The sequence below is a fragment of the Ips typographus genome, linkage group LG5 (genome assembly GCF_016097725.1).
Source record: "Ips typographus isolate SLU linkage group LG5, UJ_Ityp_2.0, whole genome shotgun sequence".
Classification (NCBI taxonomy): Eukaryota; Metazoa; Arthropoda; class Insecta; order Coleoptera; family Curculionidae; genus Ips; species Ips typographus.
In genome coordinates this window covers 1,772,799-1,796,617 of record NC_138426.1, presented here as the reverse complement: position 1 = coordinate 1,796,617, position 23,819 = coordinate 1,772,799, and the positions used below count along the sequence as shown (strand labels likewise).

Here is a 23,819-nt window from a genome sequence, read left to right as displayed (position 1 = left end):
AGAGTTTAAACTCCCAGAAACACAGTTTGAAAGGACAGTCAAGGACAAAATCGACTATAAAACCCACTTGGAATGAGAAAATTACTGTTTTAAGCACTTTTTTGGAATCCTCATTAAATTGCCTATCTAATGACATAAACAACGCTACAAAATCAGGTAAAGTCAGGGAGAAAAGTGGTAGCAAAGTTTGATCTGCCTGAAACACAGTTTGAAAGGACAATCAGTGACAAAATCGCTGTAAAACCCACTTGGAGTGAAAAAATTACTGTTTTAATCACATTTTTGGAATTCTCATTAAATTTTTTATCCCATACACTTAGAAAATAATACAAAATTTGGTACAGTCAGAGAGAAAAACAGTGTCAAAATTTGATCTGCCCGAAAGGCAATTTGAAAGGACAGTCAGGGACAAAATTCCCTGTAAAACCCACTTGGAGTGAGAAAATGACTGTTTTAAGCACATTTTTGGAATCCTCATTAAATTTTCTATCCCATACGCTGAAAAAACACTACAAGATTTGGTACAGTCAGGGAGAAAAGCGGTGTCAAAACTCCCAGAAACGCAGTTTGAAAGTACAGTCAAGGACAAAATCGACTCGATTGTATATTTAAATATGTTCTACACAAAAGGGGTTGGTCAACATAAATGTCATAAATCTCAGAAACACGTTTTACATCAAATACTGCAAGAAAACTTTTCTAAACATCGATTTTTGCAACTTTTGAGCATGATTTGACAGTTTTGACGTTATTGACAGTTGTCACGTGATTTCAGAAGACTATTTAGCTTGACTATGAAGTGACAATTGTCAAAATAAGTGTCATAAATCTCAGAAAAACGTTTTACATCAAATTTTTAGTAGTAGATTGTAGAACACTATTTAGCTAGACGGTTACGTGACCGATTTAAGCTCAATTTTGGAATACTCATTTCCTAACCAATAACCTAAAAAATCCCTGCAAGATTTGGTACAGTTGAGAAAAAAGCGGTGTCAAATTTTGAACTGCCAGAAACACAGTTTTAAAGGACAATTAGGTACAAAATTTGCCTGTAAAACCCATTTGAAGTAAAAAAATGACTGTTTTAAGGACATTTTTGGAATCCTCATTAAATTTCCTATCCAATAACCTGAGAAACACTACAAAATTTGATACAGTCAGGGTTTTTTCTCCCTGTCAAAATTTGAACTGCCAGAAACCCAATTTGTAAGGACAGTCAGGGACAAAATCGCCTGTAAAACCTATTTGGAGTGAGAAACTGACTGTCTTAAGCACATTTTTAGCATCCTCATTAAATTTCCTATTTAAAAACCTGAGAAACACTACAAAATTTGATACAGTCAGGGACAAAAGCTGTGCCACATTTTGAACTTCCAGAAACACAGTTTTAAAGGACAGTCAGTGATAAAATCGCCTGTGAAACTCACTTGGAATGAGAAAATGACTGTTTTAAGCACATTTTTGGAATCCTCATTAAATTTCCTATTTTAAAACCAGAGAAACACTACAAAATCTGATACGGCCAGGGCGAAATGCTATGTCAAAATTGGAACTTCCAGAAACACAGTTTTAAAGGACAGTCAGGGACAAGAGTGCCTGTGAAACCCCCTTGGAGTGAGAAAATGAGTGTTTCAGGTACATTTTTAGATCCCTCATTAAATTTCCTATCCAATAACCTGAAAAACACTCCAAAATTTGATACAGTCAGGGAGAAAAACGGTGTCAAAATTTGAACTGCCAGAAACGCAGTCTTTAAGGACAGTCCGAGACAAAATCGCCTGTAAAACTCATTTGGAGTGAGAAAATTACTGTTTTAAGTATATTTTTGGAATCCTCATTAAATTTCTTATTTAAAAACCTGAGAAACACTACAAAATTTGATACAGTCAGGGAGAAAAAGTGTGCCAAAATTTGAACTGCCAGAAACACCGTTTGAAAGGACAGTCAGGGACAAAATTGCCTGTGAAACCCACTTAGAGTGAAAAAATGATTGTTTTAAGTACATTTTTGGAATCGTCATTAAATTTCCTATCCAATAACTTGAGAAACACTACAAAATTTGATAGAGAGAAAAAGGGTGTTCAAATTTGAACTGCCAGAAACACAGTTTAAAAGGACAGTCAGGGACAAAATCGCCTGTAAAACCCACTTGGAATGAGAAAATTACTGTTTTAAGCACTTTTTTGGAATCTTCAATAAATTGCCTATCTAATGACATAAACAACACTACAAAATCAGGTAAAGTCAGGGAGAAAAATGATAGTAAAGTTTGATCTGCCTGAAACACAGTTTGAAAGGACAGTCAGAGACAAAATCGCCTGTAAAACCCACTTGTGACATTAGGAGACATTTTCATATGTTTTATACGTCACCGGAAAGCTGTCAAAAATCACGTAGCTGTGACGCGAAATTAATAGTTCTACCGGTTGGATAAATCACACTGCACAGTTCTGTGGAGCGAAATTTGACAGTTATGACGTTAGTGTTCCTCAACGTCAGAACTGACAAATTTGGCTCAATGGAGCTGTAAACGTAATTTACAGTGCAATTCCGCAAAGAAACACATCTATTTGGTAGTTTATACTTTCAGGTCACTGGTGAACGGGTTTCGACAGTTATGACAACTGTCGCTTGACGTAAGAAAAGTATGAAAGTGTTCCTTCACATCATTTTTTTGCCTTTTTTGTGTGTTTCTGGGGCTTAGGGGCTCTAGCGCAACTATCTGAGCCTCGTACGTTTCGAGTTGGCGAAATACCCCAGTTGGTGGAGCCAAAAACTGTCAAATTTGACTCCATATAGCTGTAAACACTACTTACAGTGTGGTTCCTTTAAGAAACACGATCAGATCTACTTGGCATTTTGTAATTTATAATTTTTTTTCGTTGCTTTTGATGTGCATTTTGTCATCATTTAGCTTAGATTCTCTAGAGATAAATTTCTGAGAATTGTCCTTCTCTATTTAGGAATGGAGAAGTTCTTCAACATTAAATGTCGCACATCCAACGACATTCCGAACGCTGTAGTGCTTGTGGTAACGGTGAGAGCGTTAAAAATGCATGGAGGCGGACCTCCAGTAACAACAGGCGCTCCGCTGGCCGTCGAGTATACGCAAGAAAATTTGGAATTGCTCAAAGCTGGATTGCCTAATGCGATCAAACACATTAGTAACGCTCAAAAGTATGGCGTTCCAGTTGTGGTCGCCATCAACCATCACACGTAAGTTTAAATGAACTTCTAAGCGATATACGACCTATCTGATTGTTTACTATCTTGTATCAAACTGCCTGTGTTCTATTCCAATGAAAGCAGGATGTCCCATAATTTGTCTTATTTTATATTTAAGAAGAACAAGCTAAAAAATTAGACAAGTATTCGTTATTTTTGAGAATATTCACTCTAAATCCAAAAAAGAAATAGTAAATAGAAGACAAAGTTGACGTTGAAAGTTGAGAAAAAGTTTAGTGGAAAACCAATGTTCCATATTGTTTTAATGTCAATCAATCAATCAAAAAAGTAGCTTTATTGTCAGAAACTTAAAGTCATTGACAAAGCCCTGGAAACACATACAAAAACAGCAAAAAAAGAACATACATAATTATTACACTACACATACAATATGAATCACACATAATTACACCTTACAATTATTAAAATAAAAACAAAACAAAAAGGCTAAAAAGGTTACCCTGTATAAGAGAGGAGAAAGAGGATCAAAAACACAAACAGTGCTGCCTGGTCAATTTATGACAGAACAAGGCGCCTTAAGAAGTGGAGTAGAATTCGTCCAGAGAATAGTACGCCCCGTCAAGCAAAAACCTCTCAGCCTCACGCCTAAATCCATGCGCAGATGGCTGGCCTCTCACGTGGAGAGGAAGGTTATTGAAAAGCCTCTTGCCACCGTAAATAAGCGACGGCTTAATCTTCTCCGTGTGAGGAATGGGAAGCCTCAAAACGAATCTACTGCGAGTCAATGAGCCGGAGCCCTCGGACAACTGACCCCCAAACTTGCCACGGATAAGACAAATCGTTTCTAAGATGAAAATGCAGCACAAGGTGAGGGTACCATGTTCAATGAAGAGGGGTCTACATGAGGCCCTGTATCAAACACGACACAAGCACCTCAATGCTCGCTTCTGCAGGAGAAACACAGAATTGAAGCGGCTTCGAGAACAAACTCCCCAGAAAGCTATGTCGTAGCGGAGATGGCCGTCAATCAGTGCATAGTATGCACTCCTAGCTACATGGTAATCCAGATTGCCAGAGATTACCCTCAATGCATGGCAACCCGACGCCAGTCTAGAGCACAGACCGTCCACATGCTCAGCGAATCGAAGCGAGTCGTCAATAATAAGACCAAGAAACTTGTTCATTCCAGGGGCGCACCCTCAACAAAAATCTCCTGCAATGAGCATCCAAAATGTATGACAGTAAGTTGGAATTGCATCAATGTTTGATTATGGAGAGGTCCCCATCAATAGTGGCAGTCAATGAATCGGCGCTCTTGTCGCTCCAAAGAATGGTAGCGTCATCAGCGAAAACAGTGAATTGTCCGTTAATAGGGAGCGAAACAATATCATTGATGTATATCAAGAACAGCAAAGGTCCAAGAACAGAGCCCTGAGGGACACCCGAAGTTAACATTAACTCTCCAGAACCATGGCCCCCGATAAAGACCTCCTGGCTCCGGCCGGACAAGAAAGAGCGAAACTACAACAAAGAAGCGGCTCAGAAGCCATAAGCTTCAAGCTTCCAAAGCAAGATCTGCTGGTCTACGCAGTGAAACGCCTTCGACAAGTCGCAAAATACCGCGGCCGAAATATCCCCGGAGTTCATGCGACCATACAGATCCTGAACAAAAGAAAAAATAGCATCACGCTCCAGAAACGACATCATCCGCCTCTGGACCAGCTTCTCCAGCACCTTAGACCGTGCCGGAGGCAGTCGGTCGATAGTTAGCCGGGCAGGAACGGTCACCGGACTTGTAAAGAGGAATAACGTGAGTCCTCTTAATGGGAAAACTGCCTTAGAAAAGGATACGCTGATTGCATCGGCGAGAACAGATAAAACATTGTCAGGCAGCGCAGAAACAACCCTCATAGAAATCCCATCAAATCCGGCACAATTTGACAGTTTAAAAAATTTCAGTACGTCAGCAAGCTCGTGCGCGCTTACAGGACCGAGAAAAAATGATTGAGGCACAGAAAGCTGCCCAAGGTATAGTCAAAATTGTACCCTTTGAGAATGACGTCAAGCAGGTGAAAAAACACGCATGTCTGGAATTAGATCACAAATTTTAACCTACAAATGCTTTGAAAAATGAGTGCTTTCGGAAATGCCTGATGATCAAGTGTAGTAGTACTCGATTATTTCCCTCATTGTACTAGCAGCCAATAAAATTCAATGAACCTTTCTAGTTCGACCAATGAGAGGCGTTATATACTGAATAAATCCCTAGTTGCTAAAATTTTACACTGAATAAACACCTCCTACCTTTTTCGAATACGTTTTTTTGAAGAACATTTGATATTAAACGAAACGGGATTTAGACACATAAAATTTAAGCTATTTTCTTCAATATTAACAATTAATAAATCACTATAACGTAGTTTCCATTAAAAAATTACATAAATTAAAATATTATGACGTCTGATTGTCAATCTGAAATGTAAACAAAAATATACAAGGGTGAACGAAAATCTGTCGTCTGCTGGGGTGAGTTCAATATTATCATTAATTTCATCACGTTTAGTTTAGTATTTGTGTTCTAACTAAGGTGTTTTCTTGTTAATAAACTAAAATGTGAATTTTCAGGAAATAATCTTGACATATACCCCTCGGCGTTCACGTTTTATCACGTAAAATGTGCATTGGTAGGTTTTTTGCAAAATTTTTCTTTTAGGCAAATGGTTTCGACTAAATAATTTTTGGAAAAAATCCTTCGACCTGCGGTCTCAGGATTTTATCGTCGAATTATTTAGTCCCAATCATTTTCCAAGCAAAATTTTGCAAAAAATCACCTATGCACAGTTTACCCGATAAAACTTGAACGTCTCGGGATATAACCTATGGAAAAAAGCAGCACATTTAGAATTAGCATTTGGGCCTTCTCATTGTAGCGCAGCATTTTTATACCTTTCATATTCGTTTAAATCAAAGTGACAGTAAATGTCAACGTTTTTAATTTGACAGGACGACAAAATTAACAACGTGCCTTTTTTGCTAAAATTCTTTATTTCATGTTTGATATGCGATAAACAAATATGTAAAAAAATGACGTCATTCTCAAAAGGTAAAAATCCAACTATAATGGTAATGTTATTTGAAAACTTTGCTGTGTTGCGGTTTTTTCGGACACTCTGTATATGTTCAACCATGTTGCGATAGGCACGAGAAAGAGCAGTTCAAAAACGAACATTTTGAGCTTTTTACAGCCCCTCAAACCCCAAAAATAACGGAGATACAAAATTTTAATGATTTTCCATAAAAAGATTTTAAAAACTCTAATATCTCGGAAACGGTTAGAGTTACGGAAATTTGTCAATAGTCCAAAAATGTTTAAAATGACTTGCTGCACCCAGCGGACTAGGTTTACGCTCACTTAGAACCAAGTAAACGCGGTCACAATTGCCAGAGACTTATGGCCGTACTTATAAACAATGCTTCGCTCGTTCTCAGACTTGAGTCGTACTCAAGTACAGTTTTTTGTTTTATAAACCTAACTTAACCTCTAAGGCGTACTTCTGTCGTGCTTACATCGATACTTGCTCAAGTTAGGTATTGACGTGACTTGAGCATTGCTTGGTTTCATTTTTGACGTTTCAAAATCAAAATAAAACTGTCTAAAATTGAAAGTAGAGGGTTTAAAAACTGAAATCAAAACACAATAAAAAAATCAAAAAGTTTGTGGTTTATTTCGTCAACCAAGTATAGTTGCCACAAATTGTTAAGTAAAGTATAAACCATAGATCTTCAATATAATTAATAATTGCAGTATGGCACATGCTGATATAGAGGATACAGATGAATTTTTGGAATACATCAATGATGAAAATATGTTACAAAGGTGGGCCTCCTCCAGTTGCTAGTCGGTGAAATGTTTGTTCTGTGTTTTGTCTTCTTTTTCTACGATATAAAATTATATAGAGCAACCCACATAAACATTTCTATTGATCATCTTACTTCTGTTTTAAATTATTCCACAGTTTCTTAAGTTGGACAGCATTCCTGGGCACAGTTATTATAGATCCTTGGGAATTATACTCTGTAGCAATTTCTGTCCATTCTGCTTGTTTTTTTTTGTACAGTTGCTGCGTCGTTCGTTTGTCCTCCACTAATTTGTGTTTGTCTACTAAATTAGCCAACAAAAGCTTCTCTTTTTGGGTATAGGCTGTTATTTTAGCCAGCAAAAAATATCTTTATGATCCTATAGGCATATAGATGGTAAAGATATGTATACAATTATTGTTGAATACATACCTCAAGGAAAATAATTAATATTTTAAAAAGAAAACCACCAAACCAAACCAAATTCAAATAACTTACAATCAACGCTCAAACAACAACTTCCGCGTTCCAGGTAAATTGCCAAACATTTTTGACATTGGCAATGAAGGTAACACAAAAGTTACTAGAAAATGAAGTTAAAAAATTAAAAATTACTAGCAAAACTATCTTTGGTTATGCTTTGCCGAGAATTACCGAAGTTTTGTTTATAAAACTTGTGTCGTACTCAAGACTCGAGACGTACTTCGCGAAGTTGTACTTGAGTATGAGATTGAGATTCGTTTATAAATACGGGCATTAGTCAAATTGAACTGTTTTTCTTATTATTCTACAACTTTGACTAAAGTTATCATCGCAGTAAAACAAGTTTTTAATACGATCCAATTCAATGACAGGAACGATACAGAAGCTGAGATACAACTGTTAATTACCGAACTGAAAAAAGCTGGAGCGTTCGATGTCGTCTTGACGAAACATTGGGCTTGGGGCGGTCAAGGAGCTGAACAATTAGCAGAAGCAGTCGTGGCAGCGACCGAACAACCGTCCGATTTCAAATACCTTTACGACCTAAATTTACCTCTCAAGACGAAAATTGAGACGATTGCCAAAGAAATGTATGGTGCAGGACATGTAGAATACACGGATTTGGCCGAGCAAAAGTTACGCCAATACGAGGAACAGGTGAGAAAATATAGTTCAACCTAAAGCACATTGTTGTTCGATCGTCGGGACTTCAGGTCATTTGTCTTGAACAGTTTTAGAAGTTATTTTACAATTTTAGGGTTTTGGTCAGTTACCAATTTGCATGGCCAAAACTCAGCTCTCGTTAACCGGAAATCCTGCTATTAAAGGAGCTCCTACTGGTTTTAAATTGGACGTCAAAGATGTGGCCGCGGCTATTGGTGCGGGATTTATTATTCCTTCCACTGGAGAAGTATGATGACAAATACCATATAATTTAACTCACAGTGTAAAAACTGATTCTTATTTACAGATTAACAAAATACCGGGTCTACCTACCAGACCGGCTATATACGACATTGATCTTAATATTGAAACTGGTGAAATTGAAGGACTATTTTAAGTGCTGCAAGATTCATACACACCCTGTACATCACAACAGTTTACGAGCTAAAAATTGCATAAAGCTTTATGTTATGTAATTCAAATTTAATTAGTTATAAGAAGGTTTTATATTAAATAAAGACGAAGCGTATTGAGTTTTCATACTTATTTCTCACTGCATTTACAGGGTGTTTCAAATTCGAGCCATAATTATTAGGACCTCAGCAACGGTAAGAGATACGGGGTCGGTTAAATAAGGACAAAGTTTCGCAATTTAGAGTCCAATAATATGCCGTTTTATTTGAAAATTTCCGATTACTGGCGGGGATCTCCGAAAATATACGACGTTTTAAAAAATCTTATTTAGTATCAAAAATTTAGCTAAAAACCTAGACTTTTACGATTTTTACCGATTGTTAAATTTTTGTTGTAATCAAATTCGATATTGTCTATTTTCACGTGACCGTCTAGCTAAATAGTGTTCTACAATCACGTGACAACTGTCACTAACGTCAAAACTGTCAAACCATGCTCTAAAGTTGCAAAAATCAGGATTTAAAAACGTTTTCTTACAGTATTTGATATAAAACGTGTTTCTGAGAATTATGACAGTTATTTTGACAATTGTCAGGTGAGCAGTCTGGCTAAGTAGTGTTCTACAATCACGTGACAACTGTCACTAACGTCAAACCATGCTATAAAGTTGCAAAAATCAGGATTTAGAAACGTTTCCTTCCAGTATTTGATATAAAACGGGTTTCTGAGTTTTATGACAGTTATTTTGCCAATTGTCACATGACCGTCTAACTAAATAGTGTTATACAATCACGTGACAACTGTCAGTAACGTCAAAACTGTCAAACCGTGCTCTAAAGTTGCAAAAATCACGGTTTAGAAACGTTTTCTTGTAGTATTTGATATAAAACGTGTTTTTGAGATTTATGACAGTTATTTTGACAATTGTCACGTGAGCGTCTAGCTAAATAGTGTTCTACAATCACGTGACAACTGTCACTAACGTCAAACCATGCTATAAAGTTGCAAAAATCAGGATTTAGAAACGTTTCCTTCCAGTATTTGATATAAAACGGGTTTCTGAGTTTTATGACAGTTATTTTGCCAATTGTCACATGACCGTCTAAGCTAAATAGTGTTATACAATCACGTGACAACTGTCACTAACGTCAAAACTGTCAAACCGTGCTCTAAAGTTGCAAAAATCACGGTTTAGAAACGTTTTCTTGTAGTATTTGATATAAAACGTGTTTTTGAGATTTATGACAGTTATTTTGACAATTGTCACGTGAGCGTCTAGCTAAATAGTGTTCTACAATCACGTGACAACTGTCACTAACGTCAAACCATGCTCTAAAGTTGCAAAAATCAGGATTTAGAAACGTTTCCTTCCAGTATTTGATATAAAACGGGTTTCTGAGTTTTATGACAGTTATTTTGCCAATTGTCACATGACCGTCTAACTAAATAGTGTTATACAATCACGTGACAACTGTCACTAACGTCAAAACTGTCAAACCGTGCTCTAAAGTTGCAAAAATCACGGTTTAGAAACGTTTTCTTGTAGTATTTGATATAAAACGTGTTTTTGAGATTTATGACAGTTATCAGGATTTAGAAACGTTTCCTTCCAGTATTTAATATAAAACGGGTTTCTGAGTTTTATGACAGTTATTTTGCCAATTGTCACATGACCGTCTAAGTAAATAGTGTTATACAATCACGTGACAACTGTCACTAACGTCAAAACTGTCAAACCGTGCTCTAAAGTTGCAAAAATCACGGTTTAGAAACGTTTTCTTGTAGTATTTGATATAAAACGTGTTTTTGAGATTTATGACAGTTATTTTGACAATTGTCACGTGAGCGTCTAGCTAAATAGTGTTCTACAATCACGTGACAACTGTCACTAACGTCAAACCATGCTATAAAGTTGCAAAAATCAGGATTTAGAAACGTTTCCTTCCAGTATTTAATATAAAACGGGTTTCTGAGTTTTATGACAGTTATTTTGCCAATTGTCACATGACCGTCTAACTAAATAGTGTTATACAATCACGTGACAACTGTCACTAACGTCAAAACTGTCAAACCGTGCTCTAAAGCTGCAAAAATCACGGTTTAGAAACGTTTTCTTGTAGTATTTGATATAAAACGTGTTTTTGAGATTTATGACAGTTATTTTGACAATTGTCACGTGAGCGTCTAGCTAAATAGTGTTCTACAATCACGTGACAACTGTCACTAACGTCAAAACTGTCAAATCATGCTCAAAAGTTGCAAAAATCAAGATTCAACTGGTTATTTGGCCAAAATTAAAAAACCAAAAACTTTGGCACCCTGTATCTTCGTTACTGTTCATAATTCGGAAAAACGTCAAACAAAAAAAAAAACTTTTTTTTGAAGCTCTATTCGCAGGTGAAAGCCCGCAACTTTGGAATCACCCTGTATAATTTACATCATACCAAAAGAGAAATAAGAAATAAAAAATAAAAAAATTGCCCCACAGAACCACTATAATAATATTACATACATTTACAGTCCAATAGTCCATTTTTTGACTTGAATCAAACATTTACAATTTACTTGTAGATTTTATGTTTACTAGAGGTTTTATTCAGTAAAGTTACTCCTACAAAATTCGCAACATCGCAATTTGTTATAGTACAAATAGAAATAAACCGTATGTGCATGTTTTTGGCTGAATTTTCCGCACTTTTGTCCAGGCCCGGTCAAAAAATTAAATTATTAACTTATCTTAAAAAAAAATCTGGAAAAAACCCATCACTTACAATGGGTAAAAATTGGCCCAAAATGGACTATAATTTCAGTAGGTTATGGGTTAGGCAACCCCACCAAAATCACCAAATAACCCAAATTTTGTTACGTAGTATGGGCTAAAATAGTTGCTCCTTGCTACAAATTTTCATTTAAAATTGACTAGTAAAGTAAAAGAAAACTGATTTTTCCATGCTTCTCCCCCACAGCACATATACACACAATATCTATTTTATTATTTAAAAAAATCTGGTAAACTACCCAGCAATCTGTATGATAACAAAATGTGGAATTATTAAATTTGAAATGTAAACACACAAATAAGGATAATAATTCTCTGGCTGATAAAGTATTATCATTTACAGTGACTCAGGATACAATAATTTTACCAGCTCCTGGGAAAAATAAGCAAATGAGTATTAAAGGTTTTTAAATTGTTTACATTTATAAGTAAATATTAGGTATTTTTGTAAATTTTCTAGCATATTACATTGCATATTATTTTTATTTTTTATTCATTCTTTGGTACAAATTAAGGAGTATTTTTTCAAAACTCAACAATAACCAAAATATGAGTGAACTATATATTTTTGGGAGTTCTATATTCATTTTTGCATTCGCAAAGCAACAAAATTCAATAAGATTATAATGATTTGAAATATTGAAAGTTTTACAAAACTCTACATAATCAAAATTGTACTTTTACAAACCAATGTATCTACTTCTATTGCTCTATCCGATTACGGACGTTAGCTATGCGAATCGTATTGGCTGCGCATCGGAACAGTTCAGTAGATGTTGCTCCAAACCATTTTCGCAGGTTAGCCAGCCATGAAATTCTTCTTCTTCCAGGCCCACGTCGGCCATCAATTTTGCTTGGATTATGGATTATGTTTTGGAGAATCCTGTATTTGTTATTTCTCATGATATGGCCAAAATACTCTAATTTTCTACCCTTCACAGTAAGCATGATTTCAGGCTCACATCCCATTCTTCTGGGTACTTCTTCGTTTGTAATTCTTTCTATCCAAGAGATTCTAAGAATTCTTCTGAAAATCCGCATTTCAAAAGCTTGCAGCTTTTTTTCCATAGCGTCCAAGCCTCCAAACCGTACAGAAGAGTGGAGTGTATATCTTCTTCTTTACGTGCCGTCTCCTTTAAGAAGGTTGGCTATCATCATGGCGATTTTTATCCTTGAAGCTGCGGATCTGAACAAATCAACAGAGCTACTGTTGTACCACTGCCTTAGGTTGTTCAACCAGGAGATGCGTCTTCTTCCTATACTTCTTTTACCCTGTATTTTTCCTTGTATAATAGTTTGCAACAGTGTGTACCTCTCCCCTCTCATCACGTGGCCCAGATATTGCAATTTTCTGATTTTGATTGTGTTGATTATTTCCTTCTCCTTTCCCATTCTTCTCAACACCTCCTTGTTCGTTGTTCTGCTCACCCAGCTTATTCTGAGGATTCTTCGATATGCCCACATCTCGAACGCTTCCAGCCGGTCAGTGTCGCACTTCTTAAGCGTCCAGGCTTCCATTCCATATAATAGTACTGGAAATATGTAGCATTTAAGCATTCTGATTTTAAGATGTAGACTAAGATCTGTTCTGGTTAATGCATTCCTCATTTTATTAAACACTGTTCTAGCCTTTCCCATTCTTGATCTTATTTCCTGTGAATAATCATTATTGTCATTTACAATCGTTCCCAAGTACTCGTATTTGCGGACTTTCTCCACTGGCTCCCCTTTGATCCATAATGTTTCTCGCTGTTGCTGGTGTTTTGTGATTGTCATGAATTTAGTCTTTTTGGTGTTAAGTGTGAGCCCCCTTTCTTCGCTGATTTGTACTACTAGATCTATCAGCCTTTGCAGTTCTTCCAGGGTTTCTGCTATTAGTACTGTCATCCGCGTATCTGATGTTGTTTATAACCTTCCCATTAACTTTCACTCCCGTTGTTTTTTGATTTTCCAGTGCTTCTTGTACTATGTCTTCTGAATACAGATTGAAGAGTAATGGTGAGAGCACGCATCCTTGTCTTACTCCACGTTTTATTTTTATCTCTTCTGAAAGTTCATTTTGCACCGAAACTTTGGCAGTCTGGTTAAAATAAAGATATGTTATTATCCTGATATCATTCCTGTCAATGTTTTTATCTCTCATGAGTTTTATGAGGTGATTATGGCGGACTTTGTCGAAAGCTTTGTTATAATCGAGGAAGGCTACATATGTTGGTTGATTGACGTCCATGAGTCTTTGAGACAACACATTAAAAGCAAACAACGCCTCTCTAGTACCCATTGCGTTTCTGAAACCAAATTGTGTTTCGCTAAGATCTTGTTCAATCCTTCTAAAAATTCTTCGATGTATAATTTTAAGGAATATCTTAAGGGTATGGCTCATTAGGCTGATCGTCCGGTGATCCTTGCATTCCTTAGCGTTCAATTTTTTTGGCAGTGTAATAAATGTTGATTTGAGCCATTCTCCAGGGATGATTCCGGTGTTATATACAGTGTTGTACAGATCTACCAGTACTCCAATTGGGTCTTCTGCAATTAATTTGATAATTTCTGTTGGTGTTTCATCAGGTCCTGGAGCTTTATTGTTTTTTGTTGTTCTAACTGCATATATAACTTCTTCTTTTGTTATATTTGGGCCCTGTTCCTTATCTGTGTCTCCATCTGTTGTTTCCTGTTGTCTCTCGTCTTCAAACAATTCTTCGATGTATTCTTTCCATCTTTCTAGTTTTCCTTTGGTGTCTGGAATTATCTTACCGTTTTTGTCTAGTAGAATACTGCTTTTGTTTGCTCTTTTGATGCCCGCTAGTTCTTTAATCTTTTTATGGAGATTGAAGTCATCATGTATTGCTTGGAGTTCTTCTATTTCTACGCATTTTCTTTCGTACCATTTTTCTTTGGCGTGTCGTATTTTCTTTCTAATTTCTTTCTGTATGGTCTTATATGCGCTATCGTCTCTATTCTTGTACGACCTTCTGATTTCCATTAACTGTAATGTCATCAGTCATCCATGATTTTTTCTTGTTTGTAACCTTGATTGTTGCTAATAGGTCTGTTGTTGGGGTCATAATTGTATTTTTAAGAGTTTCCCATTTTACGTTTACGTCGGAGCTCGGGGTTAAGTCAATTTTGCTTAGTTCTTCATTTATTTTTTCTGTAAGTTGTTGTTTTACCATTGGGTTTTTCAGATGTGAAACTGGGAGCTGCTTTTTGTTATCTATGGCTGCTTGTTTCTTGAGGCGGATTTCCATTTTAACTATCACTGGATTGTGGTCTGACCCGATGTCCGTACCCGGGTAGGTTTTAGCCGATTTAATGGTATTCTGATATCTCTTCTTTATCAAAACATAGTCTATCTGATTCCTTCTAATGTTGTTGTCTTTATCAGCTGGCGATTTCCATGTATATAATCGTCTTTCGACGACGGAGACGGAGTGTATATAACACATGACTATTCTCTTCTTTAGAGCCAGATTCAGATCTCGACCGGACAGAAGCGGTCTCATCTGCATAAACTTACTTTTCGCTATTTCAATTCCATGTTTTATCTTCTGTGAGTGATCCCGGTCCTCGTTCAACGTGCAGCCCAGATAAGTAAACTTTGCCTTCCTCTCAACTGGCTTATTGTTTATATACACGCTACCTGGTTGGACTGGATTTTTACTAATCACCATATATTTGGTCTTATTGACATTCAAGTTCAGCCCGTACGTCTCACTAGTTTGGTTGACCCTGTCTAACAACTCTTGTAGCCTCTCTATACTGTCCGATAACAAGACGGTGTCATCAGCATAGCGGATATTACTGATGATTTCAACGTTAACTCTGATGTCTCGATTTGTGTTTTTTAGAGCCTCCTTGAAAACGCTGTCTGGATAACGATTGAACAGAAGCGGCGACAGTATGCAACCCTGTCGGGGAAACCACTCTAACCACTTTAAGGAGTATTAAATATGCTCCTCCATTATTAAAGTAAAAAAAAAAATTGAAACCATTTTGATCTTATTATATTACTATTTACTTCTTGGAAATCAGTTTTCAGAGTATAGGCAAAAAACAAACTTAATCAGTTATAAAAATATTATGTTTTTTCTCTTTAGTCATAGATATAATGAACACAGCTGACTAATAATATTATCTTATGTAACTTATAATTATTTCCTAATATAGAACTAAATGTATGATAATACTAAGTTATGTATTAGTTAAAAAGTATTATATTGTCAAATAACTTACAAGCTTCTTAATAATAAGTCAATATCACATTTTTGAGAATGTTCTAACTAAAATTGGCTACTTATTCAGGAAATGTGTACGTTAATTCTCATTATTACCATCCACAGTCACTGGATTAGTTAACATAGGATCAACTTCTGCATTCACAAGGTTTTGCCTTTCTAGAGTCCTAGTCAGCACCAATTCTAGATGTCTTTTTCTTTGTTGAGGAGTCAAATTTAACATTCCTTGATTGTGCTGATCGAGAAGCAGCAAGGCAGCACTAAATATAAAGGCCAAAAACAGGTTGGCCATAAAAAATTCACTTAAAACTTGATAACCGTAATTGTCCACAATCCATCCAGTAATTATTGCCACCACTGCCAAACCTAAGTTCTGTATAGCTTGGCACACTCCGTAAGCGGTTCCTAACTGGTATTCGGGGATTATTAGGGCTACCAGAGGCCAGAGTCCACTTGCAAGGACTGAGTAGGCTAGTCCTAGCATTACCACTCCAGTATAAGGGTTTACAACTGTGAAACCCAGCAGTAAATGTGCAATAATTGTGAATATTACTGAAATTAATATCCACAATATATTCAGTCCAACTTTATCAATTATTAAACCAGTTATTGGTGATGCAATCCCTGAGATTAAATATATTAAACTGCTTATGTGATCAGCATCCTGCCCGTCCATGTCAAATTTGTAGGTAAAAAACCCTTGGGCAATGCTAATAAATGGAAAAATAGCATTGTAATATGTTACACAGATGCAGGACACCAACCAAAAGCTCGGTTTAAAGGTGACCACATCAGTGATTTTCACTATTTCTGTATTTTGTGTTTCACCTCTTCCTGTTATCCTTTCAGCTCTTTTATCCATAAAACCAAGCAACAAGGAACACACCATAGAAAAAAGACAAGTTCCAGTGGCAATAAACAAGGAAATCCCTAAAATACTGGTCCCTTCCGAAGTATGGGAAATCCATTGATAAATCGGCTCCATAATCCAAAAGTTCACTGTACTGCCCATCCTGGCAAAACTCATTTGAAGTCCAAACACCATGTTGAGTTCTTTACCTTTAAACCAAAGCACTGCATAGTTATTCTGGGCTACCGCCAACGATTCCGATCCAACTCCAAATATGAACCTCCCAACAATCATCATCCAGTACTGGTTGATGTACACGGCAAAAGTAAAGATCAGTTGTCCGATCAGGGTCAGTGCCATAAATATACTGGAACCACTTCTAATTCCGAATATACGGTCTATTAGAAAACCACCAAGAAAACACATCACTACATTTGGCCATGAGTACACTGAATAAAGAGCAGTAAACTGGGTTTCTGTAAGGTTCAGGTCATGTTTGAAATGGTCCTGCAAGGCACTGGGATTGTCGTAGCAAAAGTAGGCACCAAAACCAAGGAAGCACATAAATATCAAGGCCAGGAATCTATGGGCTGTTCCACTAGGATGGCAACAGGTTAAATAAACCTTATCACAACAAGTCTCATCATCTCTGATGTTCATTATAAGATTATTGGGTTCACGTTCAGACTCCATTCTTCCAGCATTAATGTTAGTTGTTTAAACCAAAGAAAAACTTAAACTGTTCCAATCAAAATCTTTCATAACAAAGAAATGTTTTGAAATGTACTGGCAAAGTCAAAACAAAAAACTTTGGACCCACGTGCTGTGACATGCCCCCGAAAAAAGTCTTTGTCTAATGTCAGAATGTGGTCGTGTGGTCACGTGATAGATGTACAGTTGGTTGGTTCACAGTCACGTGACACAGTGTTCGGTTAAACTTGACAGTGGACTTTCTTTATAGGAGCTTTCAAAAACACCGATTTGAAGAAGGGTTGCTGTTGAAATTTGTAACTCAAACACAGGGATGGGTAAATGTATGAATAAAATAATATAATACATTACACGTATAAAATCATGTATTATACATAAAAAAATGTGTAATATTTTTATTTAAATTTTAAATTTTAATTAAAAGGTTGGGATAAGGTTGTTCTGTTGTTTGGATATGATTCTTTGATAGTTTAATTTGATTTAATAAATTCTCTCTTTTTGATGTTTTTAGACCTTCTGCAATATTCACAGTATTTATTGCAGTTTTTTAGACCGTTTGCAATATTTTTGAACATTTTGCAAAGTTCCTAAATGCCTTTTTCAACATTTCTAGAACACATTGAATTTTTTGAAATTTTGCAATATTTTTAGACATTCTGCAACTTTTTTAAAGGTTTTTGTATCTTTTGTTAGATCACTAGACCTTTTGCAACATTTATAGGACTTATTAAAGACTTTGCAGTATTTTTAGACCTTCTGCAACATTTCCAGGCTTTTTCGAAAGCTTTTAGACCTTTTTGCATAATTTCTAGGACTTATTGAACATTGCTAACCCTTTTGCAACCTTTCCAGGACTTATTAAAAGTTTTGAAGCATTTTGTAGAATGTATAGGCTTTTTTGAAGGTTTATAGACTTTTCGAACAATTTTAATACTTTTTCCCCAATTGCTAGAACTTTTGCAACAATTCCAAGACTCACAGAGAGAGGGTTTTAAAATTTTTTTGAAGTAGTTTTATCTTTTTAACATTCTGCAAGATTTCCAGTCCTTCTTTAACATTGCTAGACCTTTTGTAATATTCCTTTGCAACATTTCCAGGAGTTTTTGAAGGTTTTTAGGTATCACCCTTAAAAATTCTTGACAATTCTAGTTTTTAATTTTTCAAGGTCAAACGGTGCATGGTACCAAAAAAGTGTATAGAAGGTAAAAGTTGCATCCCATTGAGGTGCATTTGTGGTAAAAACTTCAGACCTCTAACCGGAAACGTTCCTGATTTATTGAGCAAAAACTGCAAAAAACGAGAGTCAATTTTGACGCCCTCTAACGGCTAAACGGGACAACTTAGCCGTGCCCGCTCAACGTAACGTGATATCCCCGTTCATTAGCTTTCTTTTGTTATACGGTGGTTTTTTACAGGGTGTTTTAAATAAGTGAGTTATGGACGATTTTCTGAAAAAGTGCACGAAATTTTAATCTAAATTAGGGATTTTTTGGGGTACTATACTAACGGCGACCATTTTGGATTTTCCTTAATCAAAGTAGTTTTTTTAACTAATTTGAACCGTGGGAACACAAATCTGACGTCCATTTTTCTCTAACTGGCACCGTTTCGGAGATGACCTTAAAATTATGTCAATTTTGACACTTTAGGGCGTGGCACCCTTGAAACATAACATTTTGACAAATGACACTTTACGTCATTTTTGTACTATTAACCTGAAGGTATTTAAGCAGTTGAGGTTAATTTTGAAAATAAAAAATTTTATGAAAAAAATTACCTTTGAAAATTCTTGACAATTTTAGTTTTTAATTTTTCAAGGTAAAACGGTGCATGGTACCAAAAAAGTGTAAAGAAGGTAGTATAGCATCCCATCCAGGTGCATTTGTGGTAAAAATTTCAGACCTCTAACCTGAAACGTTCCTGAGATATTGAGCAAAAACTGCAAAAAAACGAGAGTCAACTTTGACGCCCTCTAGCGGCTAAACGGGGCAACTTAGCAGTGCCCGTTCAACGTCACGTGATAGCTCCGTTCATTAGCTTTCATTTGTTATACGGTGTGTTTATACAGGGTGTTTCAAGTAAGCGAGTTATGGACGATTTTCTGGAAAAGTGCAACAAAATTTCGCTCAAAATGAAAATTTATGCTTTCGAGGAGGGTGGTCAAAGTAAGGCTGATAGAGCAAAAACAATTGAATATTGATACAAACATTTTACATCAAGTAGGCCTAGAATTTGACGTAGATTCCAAAAATCGAATAAAAAATGTTTTGTTTGTTGCTCAAATTTTGGACACCCTGTATACTGATGATGACTGATCTAGGAATAAAGTATATTCAAATATCTACATGATTCATATTTGGTATTTTTTTATAAAATAAAAATTAAAAATGTTACAAGGATGTTAAAAATCCATTGAATTACCCTGTAAACTACTCCATTATATTGTCAATAACTCGATTATTTTGACAAATTATAGGGTGGTTCAATATATCAATTTGTAGCCCTTGAAATTCTCTTTTGACCACCTTGTATAGCGTTTTTACCTAAAACGTCGAATAACTGAGTTATTTACTGTTAAAACTGAGGCCGCATTCGTTTTCAAGCTCCATGGAGCGAGCAGGGCTTTCTTGACGTCACGACGTCGTAATTTGACATTTGGTCAAACTATGGTTGTGCTAAATTACGTCACTGTGACGTCAAAAACGCTCTGCTCGCTCCATGGAGCTTAAAAGCGAATGTTACCTGAGTTGTTTGATTTTGACAGTTTTTACTGTGACAGCCCATAACTCTGTCATTTTAACAGTTTTTGACAGTTACAGGGTGGTTCAATATACCAATTTGTGAAAACCAAGCTTTGAAATTCTCTTTTGATCACCCTGTATACCATATAGAGTAGAAATGTCCAGAAGGGATAAATTTAGAAATAATATTTTTTAAAAAATTCATTTTATTTTGAAAAGTGTTGAGGTTAGGTATACAACATATTCCAGAAAGTTTCCGGTAATTTTCCGGAAAAAATTAGGAAATCTGAAAATTCAAAAATAATTCGTTTTTTAATTAAATTGTACAACAATCCAATATCAATTCTAATAAAGTTTAATCTACTTTTAATCATTTAGATGTCTTAAATTATCTCATTAGAATGCACGATAAGTTTGACAATAACAGTGACAAGTTTGACAGTTGTTTTCCCTATCAAGGAAAATTTTCATTTAAGCATGAAGTAATTTTCCGGTAAATTTCCAAAAATTGATATTTTCCGACCCGAAAATTACCGCTTTTATTTCACTAAATTACAAATTTTCTAATAAAAACAGTCTGAAAATGAGCAACTTAACCTACCTACCTAACCTAACCTAATTTTGTCCTACGCCGCCTATAAAACAACTGAATAAGGTACTTGTCAAAAATTCAAATATGGCGAAATAGTGGTGACTGTATTGTGGAAATTGAGTTTTTTTGCGGATTACACGATTTTTTACGGTTTAAAGTCAGTAATTGAAGTTACTTACCTACAAGTTATTTTCGTTTGCTGTTTGTTTATAAGTTTTTTAAGTCACATTGTAACCGCAATCCAGGGAAAAAGCACAAAAGTGTCAGTCTTTCACTTTACCAAAGTTCCAGCTCAAACTCCTTAGAGTGGTTGAACTCTTTGCTGTGGAATGATTTTACTCCTTACTCCAAACACTACACTTAATGGTAAGTGCTTTTTAGTACAGTTAACTTATTAAGTACTTTGTTACATACACAGATATGTGAGTTACATTTTAAGGCAGCCAATTTTGAAATAATAGTCTTAGTAATAACATACCCATTTACCAGTTTTACTTACCTAGCTTCAAGGATTTACAGGTTTTCTTTCATTGGACAGTTTTTAAACTAGTTTACGGTTGGTTCTACCTTCCAAGACAAATATTCTAACCAACTTGTTTGATTGTGTATAAAAAACTGATTTTTCACGCACAACTTTTTGCGCAAAAGCAAATTTCTGACAGTGCGCGCCGCCATTAAAAATTGACATTTTAGGTTTTCTCTAGTATAGAGGGCGGTGTTCCAATGATTAGAAAAGACGAAAAGAAGAAGAGATGAGGTTATGAATTTGTTTTGTTTATTTTTTGGCACTTATCTGTACATTTTTAAAAATTTTTAGTTTATCTTCAAAAAAAAGTCATCATTTCGCCACTGAATGATAGTTTACATTCGTTGAACTGCATAATAAATCATAAATTGTGATAAATTCATCTAAAAATCCTTGAATTACTGTTGCTTAAGGATTATTTTAGTGCTTTTATCAACATCAGCAAGAATGACAATGCACGTACACACGTACTGATTAAGATCACAAGACTTTGGTTCCCAAAAATGAGTGCTGAAACTTCCATAGAAGCCTTGCAACTTGTAACATTTTTTGTAAGTACTAACTTTGTTGACTTTCTGTTGATTTTAGGCAGGTTATTCTTGTAGGATTCACTTAGTTACGGTCTAATTTACGGTTTTATTTCACCCTATATACTACAACTAGGAGGCAGTCACATTGCAGTTGGTGTACTTGCAGTCCTAAACCTTACCGCTGAATTACTTTCACCTGATGTAACTGTAAGTGGTGCTAGTGAGGAATAAGTACTTTTTCACTCAGTTTGTAATGGTTTTCAGAAATTACTAACCCACCTGCATGGAAAACGCTATGCCCTCTTCTTAATACTCAATACAGCTCTCGTAACTCACTTGATGCTAGTCTTAACTCATAGTTACTATTTTACAATACTAGTCAGGTTTTTATTTAGTTTGACAAATCAAACTCAAAATTTATGTTTGGAATTACTGCTTGCAAAAGCTAAAAATGATGAAGAGAAACAAATTCTAGAGAAAAACCATACAATTCTAAGTGGATTAGGCCTGATTTTAGGCCCAATTATTAGTGGTTACCTTTTTGATATTGGTTTCGGTTATACAGGCATTTTAGCAGCAAGTTTAGCATTTTTAAGTGCCCGCCTTGTTTTGTCTATAACCAAAGATGATAAAGATGCAAACTCCGAACATGTTAATTACTCCATACTGAATAAATCAATTCAGAAAGTTAGGGAAAATGTTAAGGAAATTAACAATTGTGAGATCAAAGTTAACTGGGACGTTTTACTCCTCAAGTACCTTTTTACTGGCAGTATTTTTGTTTTTTTCTCCAAATTTGTACCAATATTGAAACACAACTTTTCTTCTTCAAATATAATAGTCGGTTATACAGGTGCCTACATAAATGCTGCAGTATTTGCCGCTTCTTATTATGTAGCCTTTCTGAAACCACAACTCAACTATCCTCTACATTTTCTAATTGAAACATCATTTTTGCTTATTGCAGTTCTAATGCTTTTGGCCTGTTACGCTCCTTACTATGAACTATTCATGTTGTTGCTGGTTTTAGTAATATTTGTACGTACATTTATAACAACGTTGTGGCAAGGTTTATTTTCTGAGCGTAAAAATACCTCTTTAACTAAATTAAATGCTCAGAGTAGTCTAGCTGCAGGTTTTAGCATTCCTATACTGTTTGGGATTGTTTGTAACGCGATTGCTCATAATGCTGTGATAATATTTTCTTGCCTGCCAATGTTTTTGTGTTGGATAATTATTAGATTTTACACTAAACGTGCGATTATTGTTAAAGAGAGTCAGAGCGCACCACAAACTGATAAAAAAGACTCTTAAAAGGTGAAATATATGTTTTGAAACAAGTAAATATTTTATTTGTAGTATTAATTATGTTTTTTTTTTGTCTTTTTAATAAACCTTATAGTTTATACAGGGTGTTTGTACAAAAGACTACTGTGTTTTTACTCCAGGATTTGGTACACACGTTTTAGGGACACCATGAATCATACTGGATTTTTCCATATTCAAACTGAGGTATTTTTCTTTTTCTCTTCTCTTGGTAAAAAAAATGAATAATTTGAAAATAGTGATGCACATATTGACGCAAAAAAAAATTAATAAATGTTACAAATAATTTGTATTTGACTGTCTTTTTACCTTATTTTTCCATTCGTTTCCTTGTTTGTTATTAATAACTGTAGATCTTCTTGGATCTTGTATACTGAATTTTGGATATTTTTTGGATCATTTTCGTAGCAAAAATTGCAATTCTAATTTCACAGTTTCTACGACAAATTATTCTTAGAATAAAGTTATCCTGAGGTGGTGAAATGAAAGTAACGAGATGAAACTCAAAATTATTGAATTAACGTTGTAGAAATTCAAATGGCCTATTATGCGTCCAAGCATCCACTGTGACGTCATGGGCCGCATCTCTGGGATGGTATGACCTCTGGCGGGCAACATTGCAACTAAACTCTGATACATTTGTTTTATTGGTCATTTTCATTTATTTATTAATTATGTTAACAGAAATCAAAAATTCCTCTCAATCGTAAAAATGTTCACGTGACCTTCAGGACAACATTTCGACCTTAAATATGGTCACGTGACTGCAATTGTGCTATTTTAATTGTAAGAAGGGTCACCTGACCTTCAAAATTGCATTCGACGCTTGAAAATAGTCACGTGACCTACAGAATTTTTTTCGGTCGTTAAAGTGGCCACGTGACTACAATGATATCACGTGACCTTCAAAGTTTCCATTTGACAC

At 35.5% G+C, this 23,819-nt stretch overlaps 3 protein-coding genes and 2 long non-coding RNA genes across 5 annotated transcripts in view; 2 read left to right on the top strand and 3 right to left on the bottom strand.

Annotated features, from left to right (window-relative positions):
• The window catches only part of pug (pug C-1-tetrahydrofolate synthase, cytoplasmic), a 45,417-nt gene extending 36,687 nt beyond the window's left edge, over positions 1 to 8,730 (top strand). Inside the window, exons 12-15 of the mRNA XM_081980751.1 lie at positions 2,964 to 3,216; positions 7,899 to 8,184; positions 8,285 to 8,437; positions 8,498 to 8,730. Of these exons, the coding sequence (XP_081836877.1) occupies positions 2,964 to 3,216; positions 7,899 to 8,184; positions 8,285 to 8,437; positions 8,498 to 8,587 (782 nt within the window). The 3' untranslated portion in view covers positions 8,588 to 8,730. The remainder of the gene's footprint in view (positions 1 to 2,963; positions 3,217 to 7,898; positions 8,185 to 8,284; positions 8,438 to 8,497) is intronic.
• LOC145729829 (uncharacterized) lies at positions 6,986 to 7,901 on the bottom strand. The gene is made up of 3 exons (XR_014178469.1): positions 7,477 to 7,901; positions 7,180 to 7,423; positions 6,986 to 7,122 (listed from the first exon to the last, which is right to left on the bottom strand). It is a non-coding gene; the product is annotated as an uncharacterized LOC145729829 (long non-coding RNA).
• A 6,716-nt stretch (positions 8,731 to 15,446) lies between the features above and the next one.
• LOC145729075 (lysosomal dipeptide transporter MFSD1-like) lies at positions 15,447 to 17,292 on the bottom strand. The gene has a single exon (XM_081979687.1). The coding sequence runs from the start codon at positions 17,159 to 17,161 to the stop codon at positions 15,698 to 15,700; it is 1,464 nt and encodes a 487-aa protein (XP_081835813.1). The 5' UTR covers positions 17,162 to 17,292; the 3' UTR covers positions 15,447 to 15,697.
• Positions 17,293 to 20,011: 2,719 nt separating this feature from the next.
• Positions 20,012 to 21,159, bottom strand: LOC145729223 (uncharacterized). Its single transcript, XR_014178305.1, has 3 exons — positions 21,012 to 21,159; positions 20,692 to 20,834; positions 20,012 to 20,206 (listed from the first exon to the last, which is right to left on the bottom strand). It is a non-coding gene; the product is annotated as an uncharacterized LOC145729223 (long non-coding RNA).
• A 173-nt stretch (positions 21,160 to 21,332) lies between these two features.
• LOC145729222 (solute carrier family 67 member A2-like) lies at positions 21,333 to 22,933 on the top strand. Its single transcript, XM_081979903.1, has 3 exons — positions 21,333 to 21,589; positions 21,644 to 21,775; positions 21,833 to 22,933. Exons 1-3 carry the CDS (start codon positions 21,542 to 21,544, stop codon positions 22,880 to 22,882), a joined length of 1,230 nt encoding a protein of 409 aa, XP_081836029.1. The 5' UTR covers positions 21,333 to 21,541; the 3' UTR covers positions 22,883 to 22,933.
• The last annotated feature ends 886 nt before the right edge of the window (positions 22,934 to 23,819 follow it).